Below are 27,625 nucleotides of genomic sequence, written 5' to 3'. Positions count from 1 at the left end.
ATTCAGAGTTATGAACGTTTCAGAGTTATGAACAGACGGTTCCTGAGGGGTTCGTAACTCTGAGTTTCTACTGTATTCCTGGAGGTTTCATCACATGACCTACTCTTTAATTAAAGAGTAATCTTTAATTCCTGGAGAGTCCCGGACAATCCTGGAGGGTTGGCAACCCTTCCAGCTTGCCCCCTCTTCTCCGTTTAGCCCTTGTTTATAGCAGGAAGCAGAGTTCCATGATAATAAGGGCAGAGTGAGGGCAGAGGCTTCAGCAGCTGTTACTGAGCATCCTCAGCTCACCGGAGCCTGCTCACTAACAGCAAAGTAGAGAATGCAGACGGGAAGCAGGTTTTGAAGGTAATTCTGGGCTCTGCCGGAGCATTGACCCCTCAACTGGGGACTTCTGGTAATAGAGAAAGTGCTGGGAACGGATAGGAAAGTGACTCTGCACAAAGGGCCCCCCAGGAACCTCAGCTCCCTTTAGAAATCTGCTCCCTTGTGGATGTATCTAGGGTCGGAGCTGAGCTGCAAGGAAGCAAGTGCTTCCTGTTGGGAACTGCTTAGTGGTAAAACCGTGGTAGGCTGTACGGGTTAGCTGGAAAGGGGACTACAAGGGCGCTATGATCAGGCCCCAGGGCGGGTCCCCTTTTTCTGTGCGGGCGGGGAGGGAGCATCAGGAAGGGGAAGAAGAGGAAAAATAAAAAACGGAGAAGAATGGGGCGGGAGAGGAGAGGCAGCATGAGATGTAGCATATTTATCCATTTGCGCAGTTAGGGGAGAGGAAACAGTGGGTGGGGGGAGGCTAATTCATTTAATAATCTGACCCCATTACCGCTCCCTCCCACACCCACAGAGACAAGCCCTGGGGCCCCCTCAGATTCCAGAGTGAGAAGTAGATCTCAATATTAAAGTGAGAACAGAGATGTGTTTGTTTCATCAGGCACATCAAGTCTAAGAGGTCTTAGTCTTAGATCCTGAGTCTTTATAGGCGCACTTCCACACTGCCAGGTAAATAGGCTTGGCAGACTTCGATTTTTATTTTATTATAGTTTTTTGCAGATAGTATCTATGTTTATTTTAAAGCTTTTTATTTTTATTGATTTAAATTGTCCTAGCTGCGGGAAATTATTGGAGGAGGGGCGGGCAATCGTGGAATCAGGCAATTATGTGGTGACAGTAGGTGCTGAAATTCAAAATGTTAAAGCTTCATAACTGTTCAAACTAAAAATTGTCAGCAGCACATGTCAAAATCTAGACAAAGTAAATATCTATAAATCAAACTCTAATAAGTTCTCAGGCAGCATTTTTCTTAGTTTGCCTATTTGTTAATTTGGATTATCGATGGAAATATTTTTTGTGGGTTTGCCTGTACGGTGAAATTGACGTTTACAGATGTTAACTGATAAAAATCTAATCTTTCTAAACCTACTTGTAGATAACCTAACAGCACCCTCTCCCTCTTTTTAGGGAACAGTGGGTTAAGACTCAAGACAAATGGGTTCTATTCCTGGCTCTGCTGCTGGGTGCCCTCGGGCATGTCACTGCCCCACTCTGTGCCTCAGTTTCCCCCCTCAAAATGGGGCTAATGATACTGACTCCTTCTGTAAAGTACTTTGAGAGCCACTGATGAACAGGATGATGAAAGCTAGGTATATAATTAATGACCCACTCTGACCCTTTTGCAAGATTGTGGCCACTGTTATTTATTTAGCTAATTTTAGTAATTTGATGATTTGTTATTGATGGCTCTAGCCACATCCAGCTAACATTCAGCTTCTTTTCATACATTTTGCACTTCCAAATAAGTCTCTTTTTAAAAAATAAATGTTAGTTTAACATGATTTCATAACATCTTTGAAAAGAGTTGTTTTCCAGAAATGCCTGTCATATTTAATCCAAATATTGGATTACATGTTGGATTGGATTAAGTGTCCCTGTGATGGGGGCTGCTGTACTCACCACTGGAGGGCACCGCCTCCTGGCAGTTCTGGGGATTTGCTTGGTCAGACTGGTGCCCCTTTCAGTGGTTGCACGCCATCCCTCAGTGGCTCTCTCAGGTCTGCAGCCCTTCTCTCATTCCAGGAAGCACAACCTCTTCTTCGTGATTCAACCCTCTGGGCTAGGTCACTCAGCATTTCCCCCCTTCCTGGGTATAGTCCCCTTCAATTCTCTGTCACTACTACAGTGACCCAGGCAGTCCTCCCATTCACTGACCCACACTTGGTCTATGCCATGCCCATGGTGACTGGTGGGGGAACCCGGGCCCATCCTCTACTCCAGGTTCCAGTCCAGGGACCCTACACCCAGCAGTTCTGGGCTTTCCCCTCCCGGCCCTCACTGCTCCTTTCCTGCTCCTAGATAGGAAGCCCAAAACTGTAATCAATGCCGGGAAGATTGGAGCCAAATGGATGGAGGTGGTGGAGAAGAAGAAAGCTAGTAGCAGTTGGTGCAGATACCAGAAGGGGCAACCCAAGACAACACCCCATCATTGGGGTCAGCCCAAAGCCCCACCTCACAAGGAGGAGCCCTCCACACAGCCAGGGAGACCCAAGATGCCCTCTCCTCCCACCACCCCACTCTCCAACCACCCACCTCGCCCCAGCACACAGTCAGCTGCATGATGCTTTAAATGTAATGAGCTGAGGCATGTGAAGGCCAACTATCCCAAGAGCACCAGCCAACTGCAACTCATCACCATGGGGTCCCACTGACAGCCTTTAGGCCGAGATGCCTCGCACATACCCCCAGAGCAAAGGTAAACTATGAGTGTGGGAGGGAGGAAGATTACAGCGTGGAGAGAAACTGGAGCACAGGTGTCAGCTATCCACCAATCCCTGGTGGACCCCAAATTGATTGACCCAGAGGCCCAGGTGACGGTGGAACCCTTTAAGGCCAACTCTTTTAACTTGCGTACAGCCAGGTTGCCTGTCCAGTACAAGGGCTTGTCAGGAATATGGACTATGATGATTATCCCATTCCCATGCTGCTGGGAGAAGACTTAGCAAATCATGTGAGGTGAACAAAACAGGTGGGGATGGTAATCCGCAGCCAGGCTAAACAGGCCTCCACACCTAACTCCATTTCTGAGCCTCCTACAGGGACCCAGCCAGAGGTGGGAAAAACAGACCCCAGAGCAGAGTCTCTGGGTATGTCTACACTACAGAATAAGGTTGAATTTATAGAAGTTGGTTTTTTAGAAATCGGTTTTATATATTCGAGTGTGTGTGTCCCCACAGAAAATGCTCTAAGTGCATTAAGTGCATTAACTCGGGGGAGTGCTTCCACAGTACCGAGGCTAGAGTCGACTTCTGGAGCGTTGCACTGTGGGTAGCTATCCCACAGTTCCCGCAGTCTCCGCTGCCCATTGGAATTCTGGGTTGAGATCCCAATGCCTGATGGGGCTAAAACATTGTCGTGGGTGGTTCTGGGTACATATCGTCAGGCCCCCGTTCCCTCCCTCCCTCCGTGAAAGCAAGGGCAGACAATCGTTTCGCGCCTTTTTTCCTGAGTTACCTGTGCAGACGCCATACCATGGCAAGCATTGAGCCCGCTCAGGTAACCATCACCCTATGTCTTCTGGGTGCTGGCAGATGCGGTACGGCTTTGCTACACAGTAGCAGCAGCAACCCCTTGCTTTGTGGCAGCAGACGGTACAGTACGACTGGTAGCCGTCATCGTCATGTCCGAGGTGCTCCTGGCCACGTCGGCTGGGAACGCCTGGACAGACATGGGCGCAGGGACTTAATTTAGAGTGACTTGACCAGGTCATTCTCTTTAGTCCTGCAGTCAGTCCTATTGAACCGTCTTATGGTGAGCAGGCAGGCGATACGGATTGCTAGCAGTCGTACTGTGCCATCTTCTGCCAGGCAGGCAAGAGATGAGGATTGCTAGCAGTCGTATTGTACCATCTTCTGCTGGGCAGGCAAGAGATGAGGATGGCTAGCAGTCATACTGTACCATCTTCTGCCGAGCAGCCATGAGATGTGGATGGCATGCAGTCCTTCTGCACCGTCTGCTGCCAGCCAAAGATGTAAAAGATAGATGGAGTGGATCAAAACAAGAAATAGACCAGATTTGTTTTGTACTCATTTGCTTCCCCCCCTCCCCTGTCTAGGGGACTCATTCCTCTAGGTCACACTGCAGTCACTCACAGAGAAGGTGCAACGAGGTAAATCTAGCCATGTAACAATCAGAGGCCAGGCTAACCTCCTTGTTCCAATAAGAATGATAACTTAGGTGCACCATTTCTTATTGGAACCCTCCGTGAAGTCCTGCCTGAAATACTCTTTGATGTAAAGACACCCCCTTTGTTGATTTTAGCTCCCTGAAGCCAACCCTGTAAGCCGTGTCGTCAGTCGCCCCTCCCTCCGTCAGAGCAACGGCAGACAATCGTTCCACGCCTTTTTTCTGTGCGGAAGCCATACCAAGGCAAGCATGGAGGCCGCTCAGCTCACTTTGGCAATTAGGAGCACATTAAACACCACACGCATTATCCAGCAGTATATGCAGCACCGGAACCTGGCAAAGCGATACCGGGCGAGGAGGCGACGTCAGCGCGGTCACGTGAGTGATCAGGACATGGACACAGATTTCTCTGAAAGCATGGGCCCTGCCAATGCATGCATCATGGTGCTAATGGGGCAGGTTCATGCTGTGGAACGCTGATTCTGGGCTCGGGAAACAAGCACAGACTGGTGGGACCACATACTGTTGCAGGTCTGGGACGATTCCCAGTGGCTGCAAAACTTTCGCATGCGTAAGGGCACTTTCATAGAACTTTGTGACTTGCTTTCCCCTGCCCTGAGGCGCATGAATACCAAGATGAGAGCAACCCTCACAGTTGAGAAGCGAGTGGCGATAGCCCTGTGCAAGCTTGCAACGCCAGACAGCTACTTGTCAGTTGGGAATCAATTTGGAGTGGGCAAATCTACTGTGGGGGCTGCTGTGATGCAAGTAGCCCACGCAATCAAAGATCTGCTGATATCAAGGGTAGTGACCCTGGGAAATGTGCAGGTCATAGTGGATGGCTTTGCTGCAATGGGATTTCCTAACTGTGGTGGGGCCATAGACGGAACCTATATCCCTATCTTGGCACCGGAGCACCAAGCCGGCGAGTACTTAAACCGCAAGGGGTACTTTTCGATAGTGCTGCAAGCTCTGGTGGATCACAAGGGACGTTTCACCAACATCAACGTGGGATGGCCGGGAAAGGTCCATGACGCTCGCATCTTCAGGAACTCTGGTCTGTTTCAAAAGCTGCAGGAAGGGACTTTATTCCCAGACCAGAAAATAACTGTTGGGGATGTTGAAATGCCTATATGTATCCTTGGGGACCCAGCCTACCCCTTAATGCCATGGCTCATGAAGCCGTACACAGGCAGCCTGGACAGTAGTCAGGAGCTGTTCAACTACAGGCTGAGCAAGTGCAGAATGGCGGTAGAATGTGCATTTGGACGTTTAAAGGCACGCTTGCGCAGTTTACTGACTCGCTTAGACCTCAGCGAAACCAATATTCCCACTGTTATTACTGCTTGCTGTGTGCTCCACAATATCTGTGAGAGTAAGGGGGAGACGTTTATGGCGGGGTGGGAGGTTGAGGCAAATCGCCTGGCTGTTGGTTACGCGCAGCCAGACACCAGGGCGGTTAGAAGAGCACAGGAGGGCGCGGTACGCATCAGAGAAGCTTTGAAAACCAGTTTCATGACTGGCCAGGCTACGGTGTGAAAGTTCTCTTTGTTTCTCCTTGATGAAACCCCCCGCCCCTTGGTTCACTCTACTTCCCTGTAAGCTAACCACCTGCCCCTCCTCCCTTCAATCACCGCTTGCAGAGTCAATAAAGTCATTGTTGCTTCACATTCATGCATTTTTTATTCATTCATCACACAAATAGGGGGATGACTACCAAGGTAGCCCAGGAGGGGTGATGGAGGAGGGAAGGAAAATGCCACACAGCACTTTAAAAGTTTACAACTTTAAAATTTATTGAATGACAGCCTTTTGGGGGGGGGCAATCCTCTGTGGTGGAGTGGCTAGTTGGCCGGAGGCCCCCCCACCGCGTTCTTGGGCGTCTGGATGTGGAGGCTATCGAACTTGGGGAGGAGGGTGGTTGGTTACACAGAGGCTGTAGTGGCAGTCTGTGCTCCAGCTGCCTTTGCTGCAGCTCAACCATACACTGGAGCATACTGGTTTGGTCCTCCAGCAGCCTCAGCATTGAATCCTGCCTCCTCTCATCACGCTGCCGCCACATTTGAGCTTCAGCCCTCTCTTCAGCCCGCCACTTACTCTCTTCAGCCCGCCACCTCCCCTCCCGGTCATTTTGTGCTTTCCTGCACTCTGACATTATTTGCCTCCACGCATTCGTCTGTGCTCTGTCAGTGTGGGAGGACAGCATGAGCTCGGAGAACATTTCATCGCGAGTGCATTTTTTTTCTTTCTAAGCTTCACTAGCCTCTGGGAAGGAGAAGATCCTGTGATCATTGAAACACATGCAGCTGGTGGAGAAAAAAAAAAGGGACAGTGGTGTTTAAAAAGACACATTTTATAAAACAGTGGCTACAGTCTTTCAGGGTAATCCTTGCTGTTAACATTACATACATAGCACATGTGCTTTTGTTACAAGGTCGCATTTTGCCTCCCCCCACCGCGTGGCTACCCCCTCAGCCCTCCCCCCTCCCCGTGGCTAACAGCGGGGAACATTTCTGTTCAGCCACAGGCAAACAGCCCAGCAGGAACGGGCTTCTCTGAGTGTCCCCTGAAGAAAAGCACTCTATTTCAACCAGGTGACCATGAATTATATCTCACTCTCCTGAGGATAACACAGAGAGATAAAGAACGGATGTTGTTTGAATGCCAGCAAACATACACTGCAATGCTTTGTTCTAGAATGATTCCCGAGTACGTGTTACTGGCCTGGAGTGGTAAAGTGTCCTACCATGAAGGACGCAATAAGGCTGCCCTCCCCAGAAACCTTTTACAAAGGCTTTAGGAGTACATCTAGGAGAACCGCGAATGCCAGGGCAAAGTAATCCTTTCACATGCTTGCTTTTAAACCATGTATAGTATTTTAAAAGGTACACTCACCAGAGGTCCCTTCTCCACCTGCTGGGTCCAGGAGGCAGCCTTGGGTGGGTTCGGGGGGTACTGGCTCTACGTCCAGGGTGAGAAACAGTTCCTGGCTGTCGGGAAAACTGGTTTCTCCGCTTGCTTGCTGTGAGCTATCTACAACCTCATCATCATCATCATCTTCTTCGTCCCGAAAACCTGCTTCCGTATTGCCTCCATCTCCATTGAAGGAGTCAAACAACACGGCTGGGGTAATGGTGGCTGAACCCCCTAAAATGGCATGCAGCTCATCATAGAAGCGGCATGTTTGGGGCTCTGACCCGGAGCGGCCGTTCGCCTGTCTGGTTTTCTGGTAGGCTTGCCTCAGCTCCTTAATTTTCACGCGGCACTGCTTCTGGTCCCTGTTATGGCCTCTGTCCTTCATGCCCTGGGAGATTTTGACAAAGGTTTTGGCATTTCGAAAACTGGAACGGAGTTCTGATAGCACGGATTCCTCTCCCCAAACAGCGATCAGATCCCGTACCTCCCGTTCGGTCCATGCTGGAGCTCTTTTGCGATTCTGGGACTCCATCATGGTCACCTGTGCTGATGAGCTCTGCATGGTCACCTGCAGCTTGCCATGCTGGCCAAACAGGAAATGAGATTCAAAAGTTCGCAGTTCTTTTCCTGTCTACCGGGCCAGTGCATCTGAGTTGAGGGTGCTGTCCAGAGCGGTCACAATGGAGCACTCTGGGATAGCTGCCGGAGGCCAATACCATCGAACTGTGTCCACAGTACCCCAAATTCGAGCCGGCAAGGTCGATTTAAGCGCTAATCCACTTGTCAGGGGTGGAGTAAGGAAATCGATTTTAAGAGCCCTTTAAGTCGAAATAAAGGGCTTCATTGTGTGGACGGGTGCAGGTTTACATCGATTTAACGCTGCTAAATTCGACCTAAAGTCCTAGTGTAGACCAGGGCTATGACAACAGTTGTAGATCCAGTTCCTGGGACCCAGTCAGAACCAGCCTAAAGATCGGAACTGGCGGAGCAGTCAGCACCAGAGCCTGTACTTGCAACCCCACCAAAGTCAGAGGAGTCAGCACCAAAGGGCGCCACAGAGCCTACACCTGCAGCAGCAGCTACATTGGCGCAAGAAGCTCAACTGGAGCCTGAAATACAACCCAGTGCACTAGTGGAGAGTGGTTCACAGTCAGTGGAGACACCCCCGTCACCTGTATCGCTTCTAGTGGGACCAAGCCCAAGTCCACAACCCAGCAAGGAACTAATGTCTCCAGCATCAATGGAGCAGTTCCAGGCAAAGCAGGAAGCAGATGAAAGCCTCAAGGGAGCTTGGACAGTGGCACGGAGTGACCCACCACCTCTCAGCTCTTCCAGTAGGTCCAGGTTTATTGTAAAAGGAGGACTCTTGTACAAGGAAACCCTTTCTGGTGGGAACAAGGAGAACTGGCATCCTCAGAGACAGTTGGTAGTTCCAAGTAAGTTTAGGAAAAAGCTCTTGAGCTTAGCCCATGATCACCCTAGTGCCCATCCTGGGGTGAACAAGACCAAAGACCATTTGGGGAAGTCATTTCACTGTGAGGGAATGGGCAAGGATGTTTCTACCTATGTCCGGTCTTGTGAGGTGTACTAGAGGCTGGGAAAGCCCCAAGACCAGGTCAAGGCTCTTGACTCTTGTTTCTTGACTTTAGCAAAGCTTTTGACACGGTCTCCCATAGTATTCTTGTCAGCAAGTTAAGGAAGTATGGGCTGGATGAATGCACTACAAGGTGGGTAGAAAGCTGGCTAAATTGTCGGGCTCAACGGGTAGTGATCAATGGCTCCATGTCTAGTTGGCAGCCGGTATCAAGTGGAGTGCCCCAAGGGTCGGTCCTGGGGCCGGTTTTATTCAATATCTTCATAAATGATCTGGAGGATGGTGTGGATTGCACTCTCAGCAAATTTGCGGATGATACTAAACTGGGAGGAGTGGCAGATACGCTGGAGGGGAGGGATACGATACAGAAGGACCTAGACCAATTGGAAGATTGGGCCAAAAGGAATCTGATGAGGTTCAATAAGGATAAGTGCAGGGTCCTGCACTTAGGACGGAAGAACCCAATGCACAGCTACAGACTAGGGACCGAATGACTAGGCAGCAGTTCTGCAGAAAAGGACCTAGGGGTGACAGTGGACGAGAAGCTGGATATGAGTCAGCAGTGTGCCCTTGTTGCCAAGAAGGCCAATGGCATTTTGGGATGTATAAGTAGGGGCATAGCGAGCAGATCGAGGGACGTGATCGTTCCCCTCTATTCGACATTGGTGAGGCCTCATCTGGAGTACTGTGTCCAGTTTTGGGCCCCACACTTCAAGAAGGATGTGGATAAATTGGAGAGAGTCCAGCGAAGGGCAACAAAAATGATTAGGGGACTGGAACACATGAGTTATGAGGAGAGGCTGAGGGAGCTGGGATTGTTTAGCCTGCAGAAGAGAAGAATGAGGGGGGATTTGATAGCTGCTTTCAACTACCTGAAAGGGGGTTCCAAAGAGGATGGCTCTAGACTGTTCTCAATGGTAGCAGATGACAGAACGAGGAGTAATGGTCTCAAGTTGCAGTGGGGGAGGTTTAGATTGGATATTAGGAAAAACTTTTTCACTAAGAGGGTGGTGAAACACTGGAATGCGTTACCTAGGGAGGTGGTAGAATCTCCTTCCTTAGAGGTTTTTAAGGTCAGGCTTGACAAAGCCCTGGCTGGGATGATTTAACTGGGAATTGGTCCTGCTTTGAGCAGGGGGTTGGACTAGATGACCTTCTGGGGTCCCTTCCAACCCTGATATTCTATGATTCTATGATTCTAAGGCCTCTCTTCAGCCTCTCCCCATAATTCAGGAGAAATATATGATCATAATTCATAATTCCCCATCCATTTCAGCATGTAGCTGTAGATATTCTGGGTCCTTTCCCTAAGAAGACATCCAGAGGAAAGCTATACATACTGACCTTCATGGATTTTGCGACCCGATGGCTGGAAGCAGTAGCTCTAAGCAACACCAGGGCTAAAAGCATAAGGCAGGCATTGGAAAAAATTTTTGCCAGGGTAGGTCGGCTCTCAGACATCCTTATGGATTTGGGAACTAACTTTCTGGCAGGGATCATGAAACATCTTTGGGAAGCTCATGGAGTAAACCACTTGGTTGCCACCCCTTACCACCATCAAACAAATGGCCTAGTGGAGAAGTTTAATGGGACTTTGGGGGCCATGATATGTAAATTCATGAATGAGCACTCCAATGATTGGGACCTAGTGTAGCAGCAGTTACTCTTTGCCTACAGGGCTGTACCACATCCCAGTTTGGGGTTTTCACCCTTTGAACTCGTTTGTGGCCATGAAGTTAAGTGGCCATTACACTTGGTGAAACAGCAATGGGAGGGGGTTACATCTTCTCCAGGAACTAACATTTTGGACTTTGCAACCAACCTGCAAAACACCCTCAAAGACACTCCAGCCCTTGCTCGAGAAAACTTACGGGATGCTCAACAAGAGCAAAAGGCCTGGTATGATAAACATGCCAGAGAGTGTTCCTTCAAAGTAGGTGACCAAGTCATGGTCCTGAAACCGCTCCAGGCCAATAAGATGGAAGTGTCGTGGGAGGGGGTATTTACGGTCCAAGAGTGCCTGGGAGCTGTTAATTACCTCATAGTGTTCCCAGCCCCTATCCTAAAACCTAAAGCAGGGGTCCCAAACTCAATTTACCTCAGGGCCAGTGCCAGTCCTCAAATTCTCCTAGCGGGCCAATAATGTCACTGAAGATGGTGTTCAGAAAAGAAAACATTTATATTGTATTTTTATTTCGAATTTCTTAGAAATAATAAAACTGTCATACAACTTTGTACAATTCTTCGCCTGCCAGAGAGTTTTAAGTATTTGCCAGACACCTGGCAATGTTTCAGTTCTGTGAGTTTGTTGGTGTGATAACTGGTTCTGTTGATGAAGGGAAAGCAGTGGACGTGTTATTCCTCGACTTTAGCAAAGCTTTTGACACAGGTCTCCCACAGTATTCCTGTCAGCAAATTAAAGAAGTATGGGCTGGATGGATGCACTACAAGGTGGGTAGAAAGTTGGCTAGATTGTCGGGCTCAACGGGTAGTGATCAATGGCTCCATGTCTAGCTGGCAGCCGGTATCTAGCAGAGTGCCCCAAGGGTCGGTCCTGGGGCCGGTTTTGTTCAATATCTTCATTAATGATCTGGAGGATGGTGTGGATTGCACCCTCAGCAAGTTTGCAGATGACACTAAACTGGGAGGAGTGGTAGATACGCTGGACCTAGACAAATTGGAGGATTGGGCCAAAAGAAATCTGATGAGGTTCCACAAGGACAACTGCAGAGTCCTGCACTTAGGACAGAAGAATCCAATGCACCGCTACAGACTAGGGACGGAACGGCTAGGCAGCAGTTCTGCAGAGAAGGACCTAGGGGTGACAGTGGACGAGAAGCTGGATATGAGTCAACAGTGTGCCCTTGTTGCCAAGAAGGCCAATGGCATTTTGGGATGTATAAGTAGGGGCATTGCCAGCAGATCGAGGGACGTGATCATTCCCCTCTATTCGACATTGGTGAGGCCTCATCTGGAGTACTGTGTCCAGTTTTCTCCACACTACAAAAAGGATGTGGAGAAATTCGAGAGACGTTCTCGGGGCGCAGATGGCTCGCGGGCTGGGACTTTGAGACCCCTGACCTAAAGTATACCTTGTTAATTCTCTAAAGCCCTTTTATTCCCGAGAAATCAAGGTTCTCCAGTTTACAGCCCAGGAGAGAGATGACACTGAGTGGCCTGAAGGAGTCTACTATGAAGGGAAAAGCAACGGTGGTTTTGAAGAGATGAGCCTTTCCATCACCCTTGGGCATAAGCAGCAACAGCAAATCCAGGAGCTGTGCACCAGCTTCACGCCAATGTTTTCAGCCATCCCAGGACGGACAGAACAGGCGTACCACTCCATTGACACAGGTGATGCTCGCCCAATTAGAGCCCAACCCTACCGGATGGCTCCTCAAGCCAAAACAGCAATAGAACGGGAGATCAAGGACATGTTACAGATGGGTGTAATCCGCCCCTCTGAGAGTCTATGGGCCTCTCCAGTGGTTCTGGTTCCCAAACCAGATGGGGAAATCCAGTTTTGTGTGGACTACCATAAGCTAAATCCTGTAACTCACCCAGACAACTATCCAATGCCACGCACAGATGAGCTATTGGAAAAACTGGGACGTGCCCAGTTCATCTCCAGCTTAGACTTAACCAAGGGTGTAGGGAGCCAGGGTGGCTTCCCTCCAAACCAGACGGTAAACAGCCACTCTCTCAGCCTGAGTGGGCGGGGTCAGACCAAGCCCTTAGCCCACTATTTGCACCAGGGAGGGAGACAGACACAGGCTGCTGGCTGTTCCCTCCAGACCCTGCTGCCGAGCCAGGGAAGGCCCTGGGCCAGGAGAAACCTGATCTGGAGGAAGGACTGGGGCTACCAGGACTTCCAGCTGCCGAGTACCCAGAGGAACTGGAGGAACCAGGCAGTAACCCGGGCCAGCGTGAGCCACAGACTCTTGCCGGCGCTCCCCCTGCCTGAGGGGCGTGCCACAGACTCTTGCCGGCGCTCCCCCTGCCTGAGGGGCATGCTACAGACTCTTGCCGGCGCTCCCCCTGCCTGAGGGGCGCGCCACTGACTCTGGCTGGCACACCTCCCTCTGCTAATTCCCTAGTGACAGAAAGGTGTGACCAAGGCCTGTCAGTGAGTCAGTAGCTCCCCACCGCCCTCCAGCAGCTTGGTGGACCAACTGAAACCTGTCACAAAGGGGTACTGGCACGTACTGCTAGATGAATCCGCCAAGGAAAGGTCAGCCTTCATTACCCATGTAGGGTTGTATGAATTTAATGTGCTCCCTTTTGGACTGCAAAATGCACCTGCCACCTTCCAGAGACTGGTAAATAATCTTCTGGCTGGATTTGGGGAATTTGCAGTAGCCTACCTTGACGATGTGGCCATATTCTCAGATTCATCGGCAGAACACCTCCAAACTGTCTTCCAGCGCATAAGGGAGGCAGGATTAACCATTAAGGCCAAGAAGTGTCAATAGGCCTAAACAGAGTAATGTTCCTTGGACACCAGGTGGGTCAAGGAACTATCAACCCTCTACAGGCTAAAGTAAATGCTATCCAATATTGGCCTGTCCCTAAGTCAAAGAAGCAGGTCCAATTCTTCTTGGGCTTGGACGGGTATTACAGACGATTTATACCACAATACAGCCAAATTGCCACTCCACTGACAGACCTAACCAGGAAAAAACAATCAAATGCAGTTCAGTGGTGTGAGCAGTGTCAGAAAGCCTTTAACCAGCCCTTACGACTAACCCTGTACTAAAGGCCCCGAACTATGACCAACCGTTCGTCATAACCACAGATGTGTCTGAGTGTCTGTGTAGGAGCAATTTTAACACAGGAAGGACAAGATCAACAATTCCATCCTGTTGTGTTTCTCAGCAAAAAACTTTCTGAGAGGGAAAGCCACTGGTCAGTCTCAGAAAAAGAATGTTACGCCATTGTGTACGCTCTGGAGAAGCTACTCCCATACATTTGGGGATGGCGGTTCCACCTATGGGCTGACCATGCTGCACTGAAGTGGCTTCACACAGTCAAAGAAACTAACAAAAAACTTCTTCAGTGGAGTTTAGCTCTTCAAAACTTTGATTTTGAAATACAACTCATTTCAGGAGCCTCTAACAAAGTGGCTGATGCACTCTCCTGGGAAGGTTTCCAAGAATCAGCCAGGTAAAAATGTCCCTGCATTCTAAGTCATTGTAGTCCTTGAAATGTAAAAAAAAAAAATACTGTTTAGTTCTTCATATAATTATTAGTGAAATTAGAGGTGCATGTAACTTATTAACTCTGTTTCCTAACCCTCCAGGAAAAATCACAGCCCGTGTGGACCTGACCTAAACCAGGCTGGCCAACACCATCTGTGGTTTGGGGGGCGTGTAATAAATGAATTGGCGGAGTAGCTTCCTTTTATGGACACCCACCTAGCCACTTAGCTATAAAATCCCTCTTGGAGCTGTTCTCTACGTACTTTACCTGTAAAGGGTTAACAAGCCCACAGGTAAAAGGAAAGGAGTGGGCACCTAACCAAAAGAGCCAATGGGAGGGCTAGAACTTTTTAAAATGGGGGGAAAAACTTTCCTTTGTCTGTGTGTTGTTCTCCGGGAAAGGGGGGAACAGGGAGCAGTTATGCTGTGAGAAGCTGAAGGCCAGGTATGAAAATCATCAGCTCATGTCTAGAACAACTTATTTAAGAAGCCAGATATGTAAGGAGATCAGGAATGTTTAGAAAGACGCGATTAGGTTTATTTCTGTTTATTTCTTACTGGCTTGTGGACTCCTCTGTGCTAACCCCAAATGTTTTTTGTTTTGCTTGTAACCTTTAAGCTGGACCTCAAGAAGGTTATTCTTGATGTTTAATTTTTGTAAGTGGGTTTTTTAAATCTAGCAAAAGCCTACGTTCCAGGTGTATTTCCTTTCTTTTTGTTTTTTTAATAAAATTTACCTTTTTTAAGAACAGGATTGGATTTTTGGTGTCCTAAGAGGTTTGTGCATATGTTGTTTAATTAGCTGGGGGAAACAGCTAATTTCCTTTGTTTTCTTTCTCAGCTCTTCCCCGGAGTGGGGGTGAAACGGCTTGAGGTTACCGCACAGAAAGGAATTCCCAAGTGCTTCTTCCTGGGTTCCAAGAGGTTTGCATTTGGGTGGTGGCAGCATCTCCCATCCAAGGTCAGGGAAAAGCTGTAACCTTGGGAGGTTAATACAAGCCTGGAGTGGCCACTATTAATTTTTAGAAGAATTGCGGACCCCCACCATCTGCACTTGAAGTGCCAGAGTGGGAAATCAGCCTTGACACAAGGTGAGACAGCTGAAACAGAAGAGACCTACCCCAGACTATCCCATAGCCCACTGGCTAGGGTTCCCAGCCAATGGGAGCTGCGAAGCCAGTGCTCTGGGTAGAGGCAACATTCAGAACTGCCTGGCCACACCTCTGCCTAGCAGCTGAGCGAGGGGGATGTCGCTGCTTCTGGGGAGCCCCCAGGTAACCACCGCTCAGAGCCCACTTCACCCCATCCCGTACCCCAACCCCCTGCCCCCCTCCCTCACCCAAACTCTGCTGCTGCTGTGAGGGAGGCGCAGTCAGGTAGGGAGCCTGCTGGCCCTGCCAATCCCCGCCCCACAGCACTAGTGCGGGTCCCGGGCCACACAGTGCCACCCATGCCCCCCTAGCACCAGCAGTGATCCCAGGCCATGCGCCACTGCCCGTGCTGCCCTGCAGCACCTGGGCCACCCTCCCCCAGCACCCATAGTGCCCCCCCTTCCCTCCCCAAGTTTTAGTCACTGGTATTTTTAGTAAAAGTCATGGACAGATCATGGGCCATGAATTTTTGTTTACTGCCCGTGACCTGTCTGTGACTTTTACTAAAAATACCTGTGACTAAAATGAAGCCTTAATTATCTGTCCTGCACTGCCTCTACCTGTCCCCTGGTATGTGTCCACTTTAAAAGACCCATTTGTTTTTGGTCAAAACAGCGGCATACTTATTTTGTTCATTCTCCAAACATAACAGTTCATTATAAAATTGTCTTGATTGGGGAGGTTTCATGGCTATTTTTCTTCTTTCTTATGAATAAAAAAGGACCAAATAGTTACTTTATTCATTTATATTTTTTTCTCCTCTTTTCATATGGTAGAAATTTTGGACTTATAGTCCACAATAATTTTTGTAAAAGATTCTGTGGAGAACTGGACAAACTAGTAGGTTTATAACATTCCCCAGAGGGATAGCAGATGAAATCAAATGAGACCAGCCTCTCCCCTCCTTCAGGGATACAGAAACAAGAAGAGATTGCCAAACCCACCAAAGAAATTGCAGAACTTAGAAGTGCTACCAGTCACTTAGACCAGCCACAACAAGTAGGCTGTCCCCTCCTCCAGGACTAAGAAGAAGTGCTGAGAGTTCATTTCAGAGACTAAATTTCTCTCTGTGTTCTTAATATAAACAACTGAAAGTTACTTAGGGCATGGCTACACTTGCAGATGTAGAGTGCTTTGAGTTAAACCAGCCTTCGGAGAGCGCAGTAGGGAAAGAGCTGCAGTCTGTCCACACTGACAGTTTAAAGCGCACTGACATGGCCACATTTGTGGCCCTTGCAGTGGAATTGGGAGCGGTGCATTGTGGGCAGCTATCCCAGCATGCAAGTGATCGCAACGTGCTTTTCAAATGTGGGGTGGGGTGTGACAGGGAGTGTGTTGTGTGTATGTGGGGGAAGAGAGCATGTCAGCATGCTGTCTTGTAAGTTCAGACAGCAGCAGACCCCCTTTCTCCCCCTTCCCCCCCCCACCTCTCTATATCACACACAGCATTCCACACTAATGGCTTGCTTTGTCTCAGAGCAGATAAGCAGCCGGCTGTCAGAAACGGAGCTTTCAAAGGGCATATCCACATTCCTGCAGCGATTCAAAAACAATGACAAGAGTGGCCACTTGACTTAAGGGGATTATGGGATGTTTCCGGAGGCTGATCAGAGCGCAGTAATGCAACACCTCGTCCACACTGGCGCCGCGGTGCTCCAGCGGGGGCGCAGCAAACGTTATTCCACTCGCCGAGGTGGAGTACCAGCAGTGCTGTAGTTGCAGAGTCAGAGCGCTCTACATGCCTTGCCAGTGTGGACAGGGAGTGAGCTAGTGTGCCTGGGGCTCCTTTATTGCGCTGTAACTCGCAAGTGTAGCCAAGCCCTAAATTGAGTCTCCAGCCTTTTTGGTGAGACCTCAAGGAACCATATTTTAGATTTTAACTAAATAATGCTATATGCGTGTTTCTTCTTTGTGAGTCCAAGTAAATTGGCCTCAGAGAGCCTCAAACAATAACTTTAAGTAACTGCTTTTGATATTTTCACAGAGTCATAGAAATGCAGGGCTAGAAAGGATCTCATTAGGTCAACTAGTCCAGCCCACCTAGGCTGAGGCAGGATTAGGTATACCCTAGACCATCCCTGACAGGTGTTTGTCTAACCTGTTCTTAAAACCCTCCAATGATGGAGATTCCACAGGCTCCCTAGGTAGCCTGTTCCAGTGCTTAACTCTCCAGACTGCTGCGCTGGGCATCACAAAATGGGGAAGAGATGGCCAGCCCTCTGTGGAGATAGAGGTGGTTAGGGACTATTTAGAAAAGCTGGACGTGCACAAGTCCATGGGGCCGGACGAGTTGCATCCGAGAGTGCTGAAGGAATTGGCGGCTGTGATTGCAGAGCCATTGGCCATTATCTTTGAAAACTCGTGGCGAACCGGGGAAGTCCCAGATGACTGGAAAAAGGCTAATGTAGTGCCAATCTTTAAAAAAGGGAAGAAGGAGGATCCTGGGAACTACAGGCCAGTCAGCCTCACTTCAGTCCCTGGAAAAATCATGGAGCAGGTCCTCAAAGAATCAATCCTGAAGCACTTGCATGAGAGGAAAGTGATCAGGAACAGCCAGCATGGATTCACCAAGGGAAGGTCATGCCTGATTAATCTAATCGCCTTTTATGATGAGATTACTGGTTCTGTGGATGAAGGGAAAGCAGTGGATGTATTGTTTCTTGACTTTAGCAAAGCTTTTGACACGGTCTCCCACAGTATTCTTGTCAGCAAGTTAAGGAAGTATGGGCTGGATGAATGCACTACAAGGTGGGTAGAAAGCTGGCTAGATTGTCGGGCTCAACGGGTAGTGATCAATGGCTCCATATCTAGTTGGCAGCCGGTATCAAGTGGAGTACCCCAAGGGTCGGTCCTGGGGCCGGTTTTGTTCAATATCTTCATAAATGATCTGGAGGATGGTGTGGATTGCACTCTCAGCAAATTTGCGGATGATACTAAACTGGGAGGAGTGGTAGATACGCTGGAGGGCAGGGATAGGATACAGAAAGACCTAGACAAATTGGAGGATTGGGCCAAAAGAAATCTGATGAGGTTCAATAAGGATAAGTGCAGGGTCCTGCACTTAGGACGGAAGAACCCAATGCACAGCTACAGACTAGGGACCGAATGGCTAGGCAGCAGTTCTGCGGAAAAGGACCTAGGGGTGACAGTGGACGAGAAGCTGGATATGAGTCAGCAGTGTGCCCTTGTTGCCAAGAAGGCCAATGGCATTTTGGGATGTATAAGTAGGGGCATAGCGAGCAGATCGAGGGACGTGATCGTTCCCCTCTATTCGACATTGGTGAGGCCTCATCTGGAGTACTGTGTCCAGTTTTGGGCCCCACACTTCAAGAAGGATGTGGATAAATTGGAGAGAGTCCAGCGAAGGGCAACAAAAATGATTAGGGGACTGGAACACATGAGTTATGAGGAGAGGCTGAGGGAGCTGGGATTGTTTAGCCTGCAGAAGAGAAGAATGAGGGGGGATTTGATAGCTGCTTTCAACTACCTGAAAGGGAGTTCCAAAGAAGATGGCTCTAGACTGTTCTCAATGGTAGCAGATGACAGAACGAGGAGTAATGGTCTCAAGTTGCAGTGGGGGAGGTTTAGATTGGATATTAGGAAAAACTTTTTCACTAAGAGGGTGGTGAAACACTGGAATGCGTTACCTAGGGAGGTGGTAGAATCTCCTTCCTTAGAGGTTTTTAAGGTCAGGCTTGACAAAGCCCTGGCTGGGATGATTTAACTGGGAATTGGTCCTGCTTCGAGCAGGGGGTTGGACTAGATGACCTTCTGGGGTCCCTTCCAACCCTGATATTCTATGATTCTATGATTCTATGATTCCTCATAGTTAGAAAGGTTTTTATAATATCTAACCTCAATCTCCATCACTGCAGACTAAGACGATTCTTTCTTATCCTACCCTTGCTGGATATTGATCATTGTCCTCTTTATAACAGCCTTTTAAATATTTGAAAGCTGTTATCATGTCCCCTCCTCAGCCTTCTCTTCTCTAGACGAAACATGCCCGGTTCTTTCAATCTTCATTCAGAGATCAGGTTTTCTAAACTCTTATCATTTGTGTTCCTCTCCAGTTTGTTCACGTTGTTCTTACAGCGTGGTGCTCAAAACTGGACACAGTACTCCTTCTGAGGCTTTTCCAGTGTTGAGTAGAGTGGAACAGTTACCTCCTGTGTCTTATATACAACACTCCTGTTTCTTCATAATGTATGTGCAAAGTGCCTCAGGTGGCACGTGACCAGGATTCATCACTGAATTTGCTCTGCTGGATGGATCATTAGCTTCCCTGACCTATCCCAGAATTACATTTGCCTTTTTTTTAACAGTGCCTCACTTTTAAACTAGTCCCTTTCAGGCCAAACACTATAAATAGCAGGGATCACATCCTTAAAAGTGCCTTAAGAAAAAAGGCATCCTTACTCCATGGAGAATTACAGTGTGATAAACGTATTAGAAATTCTGAAGAATAGATAAGTGATATGAGATAATCTAATCAGAGATCTTGGAGATTTGTATTGTTCTATGGTATAAGTGCTTGGCCTCCATGCATCTGGAGGGGCTTCCAAAGTAGCGCACAGCAGTATGGCATGCACACAAACAATAGCCTGCACTAATTCAATTCAATCCAACTTAGTACACTTTGAAAGAGGATTCCAGAATTTGCACCAAATAGGCAGTTAGAATGTTTTATGGGTTTGCACCATAGGTGCACAGGCCTTTTCCATCTGCACTAAATCGAGGTAGCACAGACTATCACCCCCAACGCTCCAAGAAGACAAGCCCCAGAGACAGTCCCTGCCTGCGGATAGTGTGGGGGCAGAGTGAGGGCAGCTGACTTCAGCACTGTTACTGAGCATGCTCAGTCCGTGTGAGCATGTTCAGTAGAAGCCAAACAGCAAATCTAGAGGGCACGTGACCCTGCGTGCAGTATTTTGCATTCAGGACATGCCTGGAATATCTGATATCCAAGCTTAATGTATAAAACAGTTGGCTACATTCCTATGAGAGTCTTGGTGAATTAATAAACTTGTTGATTAATAACTATCCTGATTTGAGAAGTACTGTCCAAGGTAAAAGTAAACCTGAGAAAAACCTAGCATTGAAATTAGTGAACTAATGCTCTTGGGTTCTGCTCCAACCTCTGCCACTTGCCTGCCAGGTAACCTTGGACAAGTCACTTCACCGCTCTGTGACTCAGTTTCCTCATCTGTAAAATCGGGATAATGACCCTGCCTTCCTTTTAAAAAGTACTTTGACATCTACTGATGAAAAGTGCTAGACAAAAGCTTGGCATTATTATTATGATGAATAATGATTTCCCTTTCTTAGGGTTTTGAAAATCTCACTCGGCACCTACATATCTTAAAAAATGTGGCCCTATATTCTTGTCCAAGAGGGGACGTAATTTTTATTCACACACTTCAAACCTATTTGTATTGGTTTATTGCTCTAATATCCATTTAAATCCAAACACTTGACGGAAAAGATCAATTTAAGTGAAGTGAAACTTGGGGGTATACAAGACAAATCAGACTCCTGAAAGGGGTACAGTACTCTGGAAAGGTAGAGAATCATTGGTCTAGCAGACCAGCATTCCTACGTTGGTAAAGCGCTCCTAGTGTAGACTTTAGCTGTAGGTGCTTCTGAAAATGTTAAACTTGGTGCAAGTTATCTGGACCAACTGAATTTAAAATATCTCACTTTAGTATAATAGTGTGTTGCTGTGTATAATTCTTCAGTGATGAATGTTTGGCTGTATTATTTTCCCAACAGAGCTGTTAATAGTTCAGTTTCCGCAGTAGGAGAGTGTCCAGAAACTGTGATTTAGAAATGGTCTGGGTTTAAAAACATGAAATATTTTTGTAGCAAGTATTCCCTAATAGTGAGACTTATTTTCACCATTTTCCCCCCAGCACAGGATTTTCCATTCCCAAACCTGATGTGATCTTCCTGATGGAGCAAGCGTGGGTCCCAGTTCTCCAAGGCTCTGAGGAAAGGGGCAGCCTGAGCAGCACTGACACAGGTGAGGATTTGGTGAAATGGACTCCAATACTATCTTTGAGTGAAAGGAACAGCTGGGATTTCCACAAAGGGCTTGTGAGCTCCCCAGCTTCTAGCTCATCTTGCCCGAGACAGGATGGCCCCCAGCAGGTGTCATATCCTCTTGGCAGATGTCACTTATTGCTGCCCACCCACCCTGATGGACACCTGCCTGTAGCTCTTTCCCCCTGAGTGTTTGGATGGGATGTGGAGACAGAACTCGCCTCCTTTTCTCTTTCCTCTGGGGAAGGGTTTGGGGATTCAGCTCCTGATATTTCTACCAGGGTTGGAAGGGAGGTTAGGAGGTCATCTAGTCCAACCCCCTGCTCAAAGCAGGACCAATCCCCAATTTTTGCCCCAGATCCCTAAATGGCCCCCTCAAGGATTGAACTCACAATCCTGGGTTTAGCAGGCCAATGCTCAAACCACTGAGCTATCCCTCCCCCCAGGTAACTTTGGTTTCCCACTTTCCTGTTCCCCTTTCTGAGGTTCCCTGTCCCCCGGCCCAGGGAGTGACTCCTGCCTGGATTCTCTCTGTCCCAGCAGGTGATGGGACGGGGAGTGAGAACCAGGAGGAGACCCCTCAGCAGGAAGGTCCTGAGCGAGTGCAACCACAGGGGACGGTATCAGGACTATCAAACAGGAACATCTCCCAGAGATCTGGGAGGAGAGACACCTGTGAGGGTCAGAGCAGGCCAGAGAGACAGCAGAGAAACCAGCCAAGGAAAATGAAAGGTAAATCCACTCCTGTTGGGGGAGATTTCACGGAATCCATTGATACCACAATTCAGCAGAGAATCAATATGGGAGCAAAACCTCACACGTGCCACATCTGTGGAAAAATATACAGGTCGAACTCATCCTTTACTAAACATTGGAGACTCCACACAGGAGAGAAACGTTATAAATGTACCGACTGTGGGAAAAGCTTCATTCAGAGCTCGCACCTTATGCAACATCAGAGAATCCACACCAGCGAGAAACCCTACAATTGCAATGACTGTGGGAAAGGCTTCAGTGACAGCTCGCATCTTATTAAACATCAGAGAACCCACACAGGACAGAAGCCCTATAAATGCCCCGAATGCGGGAAAAGCGTCTGTGACAGCTCAACGCTCACTAAACACCGGAGAATCCACACAGGAGAGAAGCCCTACAAATGCCCCGATTGCAGGAAAAGCTTTGGTCGGAGCTCAGACCTTATTATCCACCAAAGAATCCACACGGGAGAGCGGCCCTATAAATGCAATGACTGTGGGAAAAGCTTCACTGATCGATCAACCTTTATTAAACATCAGCGAATCCACACGGGAGAGAAACCGTATGAGTGCCCCGAGTGTGGGAAAAGCTTCAGTGACAACTCAGCCTTTATTCGGCATCAGAGAATCCACACGTGAGAGAGCCTTGTGCCAATGAGGGCTAGGCAAAAGGAATAAAACCACTGCCATTTGCCACAGATCTCAGAAAGCCTGGCAAGGCTGGAGTGGCCCTCTCATGAGGCACACAACAGCCTTATTAAAGCAAACAATGAAATTATTTCCTGGAACAGAGCACAGCAAGAGGCTAAGATAAGTTTCCCATGCTGCAATGGGATTTGATTATTACTTCTCAAGAAGAACATTACATAAGAATGGCCATACTCATAGAATCATAGGATATCAAGGTTGGAAGGGACCTCAGGAGGTCATCTAGTCCAACCCCCTGCTCAAAGCAGGACCAATCCCCAACTAAATCATCCCAGCCAGGACTTTGTCAAGCATGACCTTGAAAACCTCAAAGGAAGCAGATTCCACCACCTCCCTAGGTAACCCATTCCAGTGCTTCACCACCCTTCTAGTGAAAAACGTCCAACGTCCTACTAAACTAAACTAAACGTCCAACGTCCTAACTTTTCCTAACGTCCAACTTAAACCTCCCCCACTGCAACTTGAGACCATTACTCCTTGTTCTGCCAAAGGTCCATTCAGCCCAGTATCCTGTCTATCGACAGTTGCCAATGCCAGGTGCCCCAGAGGGAGTGAACCTAACAGGTAATGATCAAGTGATCTCTCTCCTGCCATCCATTTCCACCCTCTGACAAATAGAGGCTAGGGACACCATTCCTTACCCATCCTGGCTAATAGCCATTGATGGACTTAAACTCCATGAATTTATCTAGTTCTCTTTTAAACCCTGTTATAGTCCTAGCCTTCACAACCACCTCAGGCAAGGAGTTCCACAGGTTGATTGTGCGCTGTGTGAAGAAGAACTTACTTTTATTTGTTTTAAACCTGCTGCCCATTCATTTCATTTGGTGGCCCCTCGTTCTTATATTATGGGAACAAGGATATAACTTTTCCTTATTCACTTTCTTCACACCACTCATGGTTTTATATACCTCTATCATATCCCCCCTTAGTCTCCTCTTTTCCAAGCTGAAAAGTCCTAGCCTCTTTAATCTCTCCTCATATGGGACCCATTCCAAACCCCTAATCATTTTAGTTGCCTTTTTCTGAACCTTTTCTAATGCCAGTATATCTTTTTTGAGATAAGGGGACTACATCTGTACCCAGTATTCAAGATGTGGGCATACCATAGATTTATATAAGGGCAATAAGATATTCTCCGTCTTATTCTCTATCCCTTTTTTAATGATTCCTAAGATCCCATTTGCTTTTTTGACTGCCGCTGCACAGTGCGTGGACGTCTTCAGAGAACTATCCACAATGACTCCAAGATCTTTCTCCTGATTAGTTGTAGCTACATTAGCCCCCATCATATTGTATGTATAGTTGGGGTTATTTTTTCCAATGTGCATTACTTTACATTTATCCGCATTAAATTTCATTTGACATTTTGTTGCCCAATCACTTAGTTTTATGAGATCTTTTTGAAGTTCTTCACAGTCTGCTTTGGTCTTAACTATCTTGAGCCGTTTAGTATCATCTGCAAACTTTGCCACCTCACTGTTTACCCCTTTCTCCAGATCATTTATGAATAAGTTGAATAGGATTGATTCTAGGACTGACTCTTGGGGAACACCACTAGTTACCCCTCTCCATTCTGAAAATTTACCATTTATTCCTACCCTTTGTTCCCTGTCTTTTAACCAGTTCTCAATCCATGAAAGGATCTTCCCTCTTATCCCATGACAACTTAATTTACATAAGAGCCTTTGGAGAGGGACCTTGTCAAAGGCTTTCTGGAAATCTAAGTACACTATGTCCACTGGATCCCCCTTGTCCACGTTTGTTGACCCCTTCAAAGAACTCTAATAGATTAGTAAGACATGATTTCCCTTTACAGAAACCATGTTGACTTTTGCCCAACAATTTATGTTCTTCTATGTGTCTGACAATTTTATTCTTTACTACTGTTTCAACTAATTTGCCCGGTACTGACGTTAGACTTACCGGTCTGTAATTGCCGGGATCACCTCTAGAGCACTTTTTAAATATTGGCATTACATTAGCTATCTTCCAGTCATACTAGAACATCTTCTCTTCCGGGCATATGCTCTGCTGCTGCTGTCCACTAACCTTCTTCATCTTAATTAGTTTTGATGTCTGATTTATTCCTGATAGTGTTTTCATTAATGAAATTAATTCGAGTGCTTAGAGGAGGTTGGGGGAGAGGAGGAGGAACGCTGTTTCTCACCCAATTTGTATTTCATAGAATCATAGAATATCAGGGTTGGAAGGGACCTCAGGAGGTCATCTAGTCCTACCCCCTGCTCAAAGCAGGACCAGCTTGTTACCGGCTGCCAACTAGATATGGAGCCATTGATCACTACCCGTTGAGCCCGACAATCTAGGCAGCTTTCTATTCACCTTATAGTCCATTCATCCAGCCCATACTTCTTTAACTTGCTGGCAAGAATACTGTGGGAGACCATGTCAAAAGCTTTGCTAAAGTCAAGGATCAACACGTTCACTGCTTTCCCCTCATCCACAGAGACAGTTATCTCATCATAGAAGGAAATTAGATTAGTCAGGCATGACTTTCCCTTGGTGAATCCATGTTGACTGTTCCTGATCACTTTCCTTTCCTTGAAGTGCTTCAGAATTGATTCCTTGAGGACATGCTCCATGATTTTTCCAGGGACTGAGGTGAGGCTGATTAGCCTGTAGTTCCCAGTATCCTCCTTCTTCCCTTTTTTAAAAATGGGCACTACATTAGCCTTTTTCCAGTCATCCGGGACCTCCTCCGATCGCAATGAGTTTTCAAAGATAATGGCCAATGGCTTTGTAATCACATCCACCAACTCCTTTAGCACTCTCAGATGCAGCGCATCTGGCCCCATGGACTTGTGCTCATCCAGCTTTTCTAAATAGAGATTGGGCAAGCAGGGGGCCCACTACTCATGGATTCAGCATACTCTGATCCGGTTCCAACAGTGGACATGAAGGAAGCATGGCCTCCTTCGTTAAGTGGGCTTTCCATTGGTAGTCCCTGTGCTTTTTTGTTCTAAGGGGAAGGAAGTGCAATTCCCTCACATGCCCTCCCCCTAGGTAGATCAAACAGCTTGTTTGCCTGTTCGTGACAGGGAACAGAGTCCTGCATGTGTTTAAAACCCAAGAAATGTTTCATAATAAATCCACAGGACTTACGCTAAAGTCTATAGCTAAACTATACAAATGCTGAGAACTAATTAAACTAACACCACTATAGAACTATTTACAGAATTAAGACTGTAAGCCTGGCTAACCATTAGCAAAGCTATAGGGAGCTCCGATTCTCTCCAAGAACGGTGAGAAGGAACTGAGAGGGAGGTGGTGGACATGTGCCTTTTATGCCCCAGCTGGGCACGAGGGATGAGGGGCAGATATCACCCAGTGTTACTGCTGGCAAAAGTCTCAGATTCAAGTGCATTGGGTGCACGTGCACCTAAAGTGGAGTGTGTGCATGCATGGTTACTCGAAGGAGAAGGGATATTTCTCTAGCTCTCTCTTTCTTACCTTGCTTTTTTCCTCTGATCAGGAGTCAAGGATTGAGTATCCCAGATCATTTCTCCGGCTCCTTCCATGGTGATCTGGAGCCAGGACTGAGCAGCTGCTGCTCCCCAGTGGGGTCTGTGTTGGGTAGAGACCTTCATTAAACCTCCTATGTGCTCAGCCCAGGGAGGACTTTCTGCAGTGGCTGGAACCGGCTCCTGGGGAAGGCATGGGCTCTGCTGACACCAGCTCCTGAGTCAGTTGTTTGAGAGAGAACTCAGTGAAAATGCTGGAGTAGGGAAGGAAAGTGATTCCCCTGCACAAGTGGCCCCTCCTCACTCCCACGTGTCTGTGAGTTCCAGAGCTGCTGCTTTTACTGAACACTCACCCTGTATAGCCTCAGATCTCACAGCCCTGCAGAATTTGCTCACTTGATAACATAGTTCTCGTTCCTCTCACCAGCATATTAACAACCAAGAAGGCACAACACCTTGCTCAGATCCAGCAGGCATCTGGTAGGGGAGCAAACCCCCGGGGGGGGCGGGTGGCTCAGATACAGGGAAGAAGTGGGGAAGAAGGGGCAGAGATGATTCAGAGGGTTTTCTCTCAGAGCTTGTGTGTGTGTTGGGGGTTTTATGAAAGGAAGGGTGAAAATTAACATGGAGATGGAGGAAAAGGAGGGAGGTGATGGGAGAGACAGCCTGAAGTGTGTGAGATTTAACCATTCCTGCACAGTCAGAGAAATCACTGAGTGCAGGTTTTATTCTTTGTTTAAAAGTCTAACCAATCTTCCCTATATCCAGGTAAGCCATGGAACACTCTCCAATTCTGCAATGACTGTTAAATCTATGCTAGGGTAATATTAATAATAATGATGAATAATTAATAATCAACAGCAGCATTTAAGTACTGTCATGGATGCATTTGCCCCATACAGAACATCAGGCCTTACAGGACTTGAATTCCCCAGGCAAAATGGGTGAGGTAATATTTTTTATTGGACCAACTTCTCTTAGTGAGAAAGATGAGCTTTTGAACCACATGGAGAAAGCTTGCCTCTCTCTCACTGACAGAAGTTGGTCCAATAAAAGATATCACCTCCCTGACCTTGTCTCTCTAGTATCCTGGGACCGACATGGCTACTACTACACTACATCCCACAACGGTATTCCACAAACATTTCCACACACACTGTTTTGTTGTAACACCCGTTTCTCCTTGCACTGTTGGGGCCCACAGTGTTTTGGCTAATTTTAATCAAGGGTCCAGCTACATGCAGAGGGGGATCCTCAACATTCAACGCCGCTCGGGGAAGTGATGTTACTAAAGTGGGCCTAGAGAGGCACTTATGTCAGTACTTGTGGCACCTTAGAGACTAACCAATTTATTTGAGCATGAACTTTCGTGAGCTACAGCTCACTTCATCGGATGCATACCATGGAAACTGCAGCAGACTTTATATACACACAGAGATCATGAATATATAAAGTATATAAAGATCATATACAGAGATCATGTATATATAAAGTATATAAAGTCTGCTGCAGTTTCCACGGTATGCATCCAATGAAGTGAGCTGTAGCTCACGAAAGCTCATGCTCAGATAAATTGGTTAGTCTCTAAGGTGCCACAAGTACTCCT

The 27,625-nt window shown here is 47.6% G+C and overlaps 1 protein-coding gene across 7 annotated transcripts; it reads left to right on the top strand.

Annotated features, from left to right (window-relative positions):
• The first annotated feature begins 289 nt into the window (after window positions 1-289).
• On the top strand, window positions 290-27,357 carry LOC311530351 (uncharacterized protein). 7 transcript variants are annotated; one of them, XR_014713964.1, is made up of 5 exons: window positions 290-348; window positions 14,723-14,972; window positions 20,945-21,054; window positions 21,615-22,875; window positions 26,031-27,357. XR_014713964.1 is itself a non-coding variant. In XM_084646855.1 (4 exons), the coding sequence occupies exons 3-4, from the start codon at window positions 20,985-20,987 to the stop codon at window positions 22,466-22,468; spliced, it is 921 nt and encodes a 306-aa protein (XP_084502981.1). In that variant the 5' UTR covers window positions 290-348; window positions 14,723-14,972; window positions 20,945-20,984; the 3' UTR covers window positions 22,469-27,357. The 7 variants fall into 7 exon arrangements, 6 of the variants coding, with proteins under 6 accessions (XP_084502981.1, XP_084502979.1, XP_084502976.1 ...); XM_084646855.1 differs by having other exon boundaries at window positions 21,618-27,357; XM_084646853.1 differs by having other exon boundaries at window positions 21,615-27,357.
• Window positions 27,358-27,625: the final 268 nt, after the last annotated feature.

This window comes from Lepidochelys olivacea (genome assembly GCF_965140295.1).
Source record: "Lepidochelys olivacea isolate rLepOli2 genome assembly, chromosome: 14".
NCBI lineage: Eukaryota > Metazoa > Chordata > Testudines > Cheloniidae > Lepidochelys > Lepidochelys olivacea.
The sequence above is the reverse complement of the archived record's forward strand: the minus strand, read 5'-3'. Positions and strand labels throughout refer to the sequence as shown.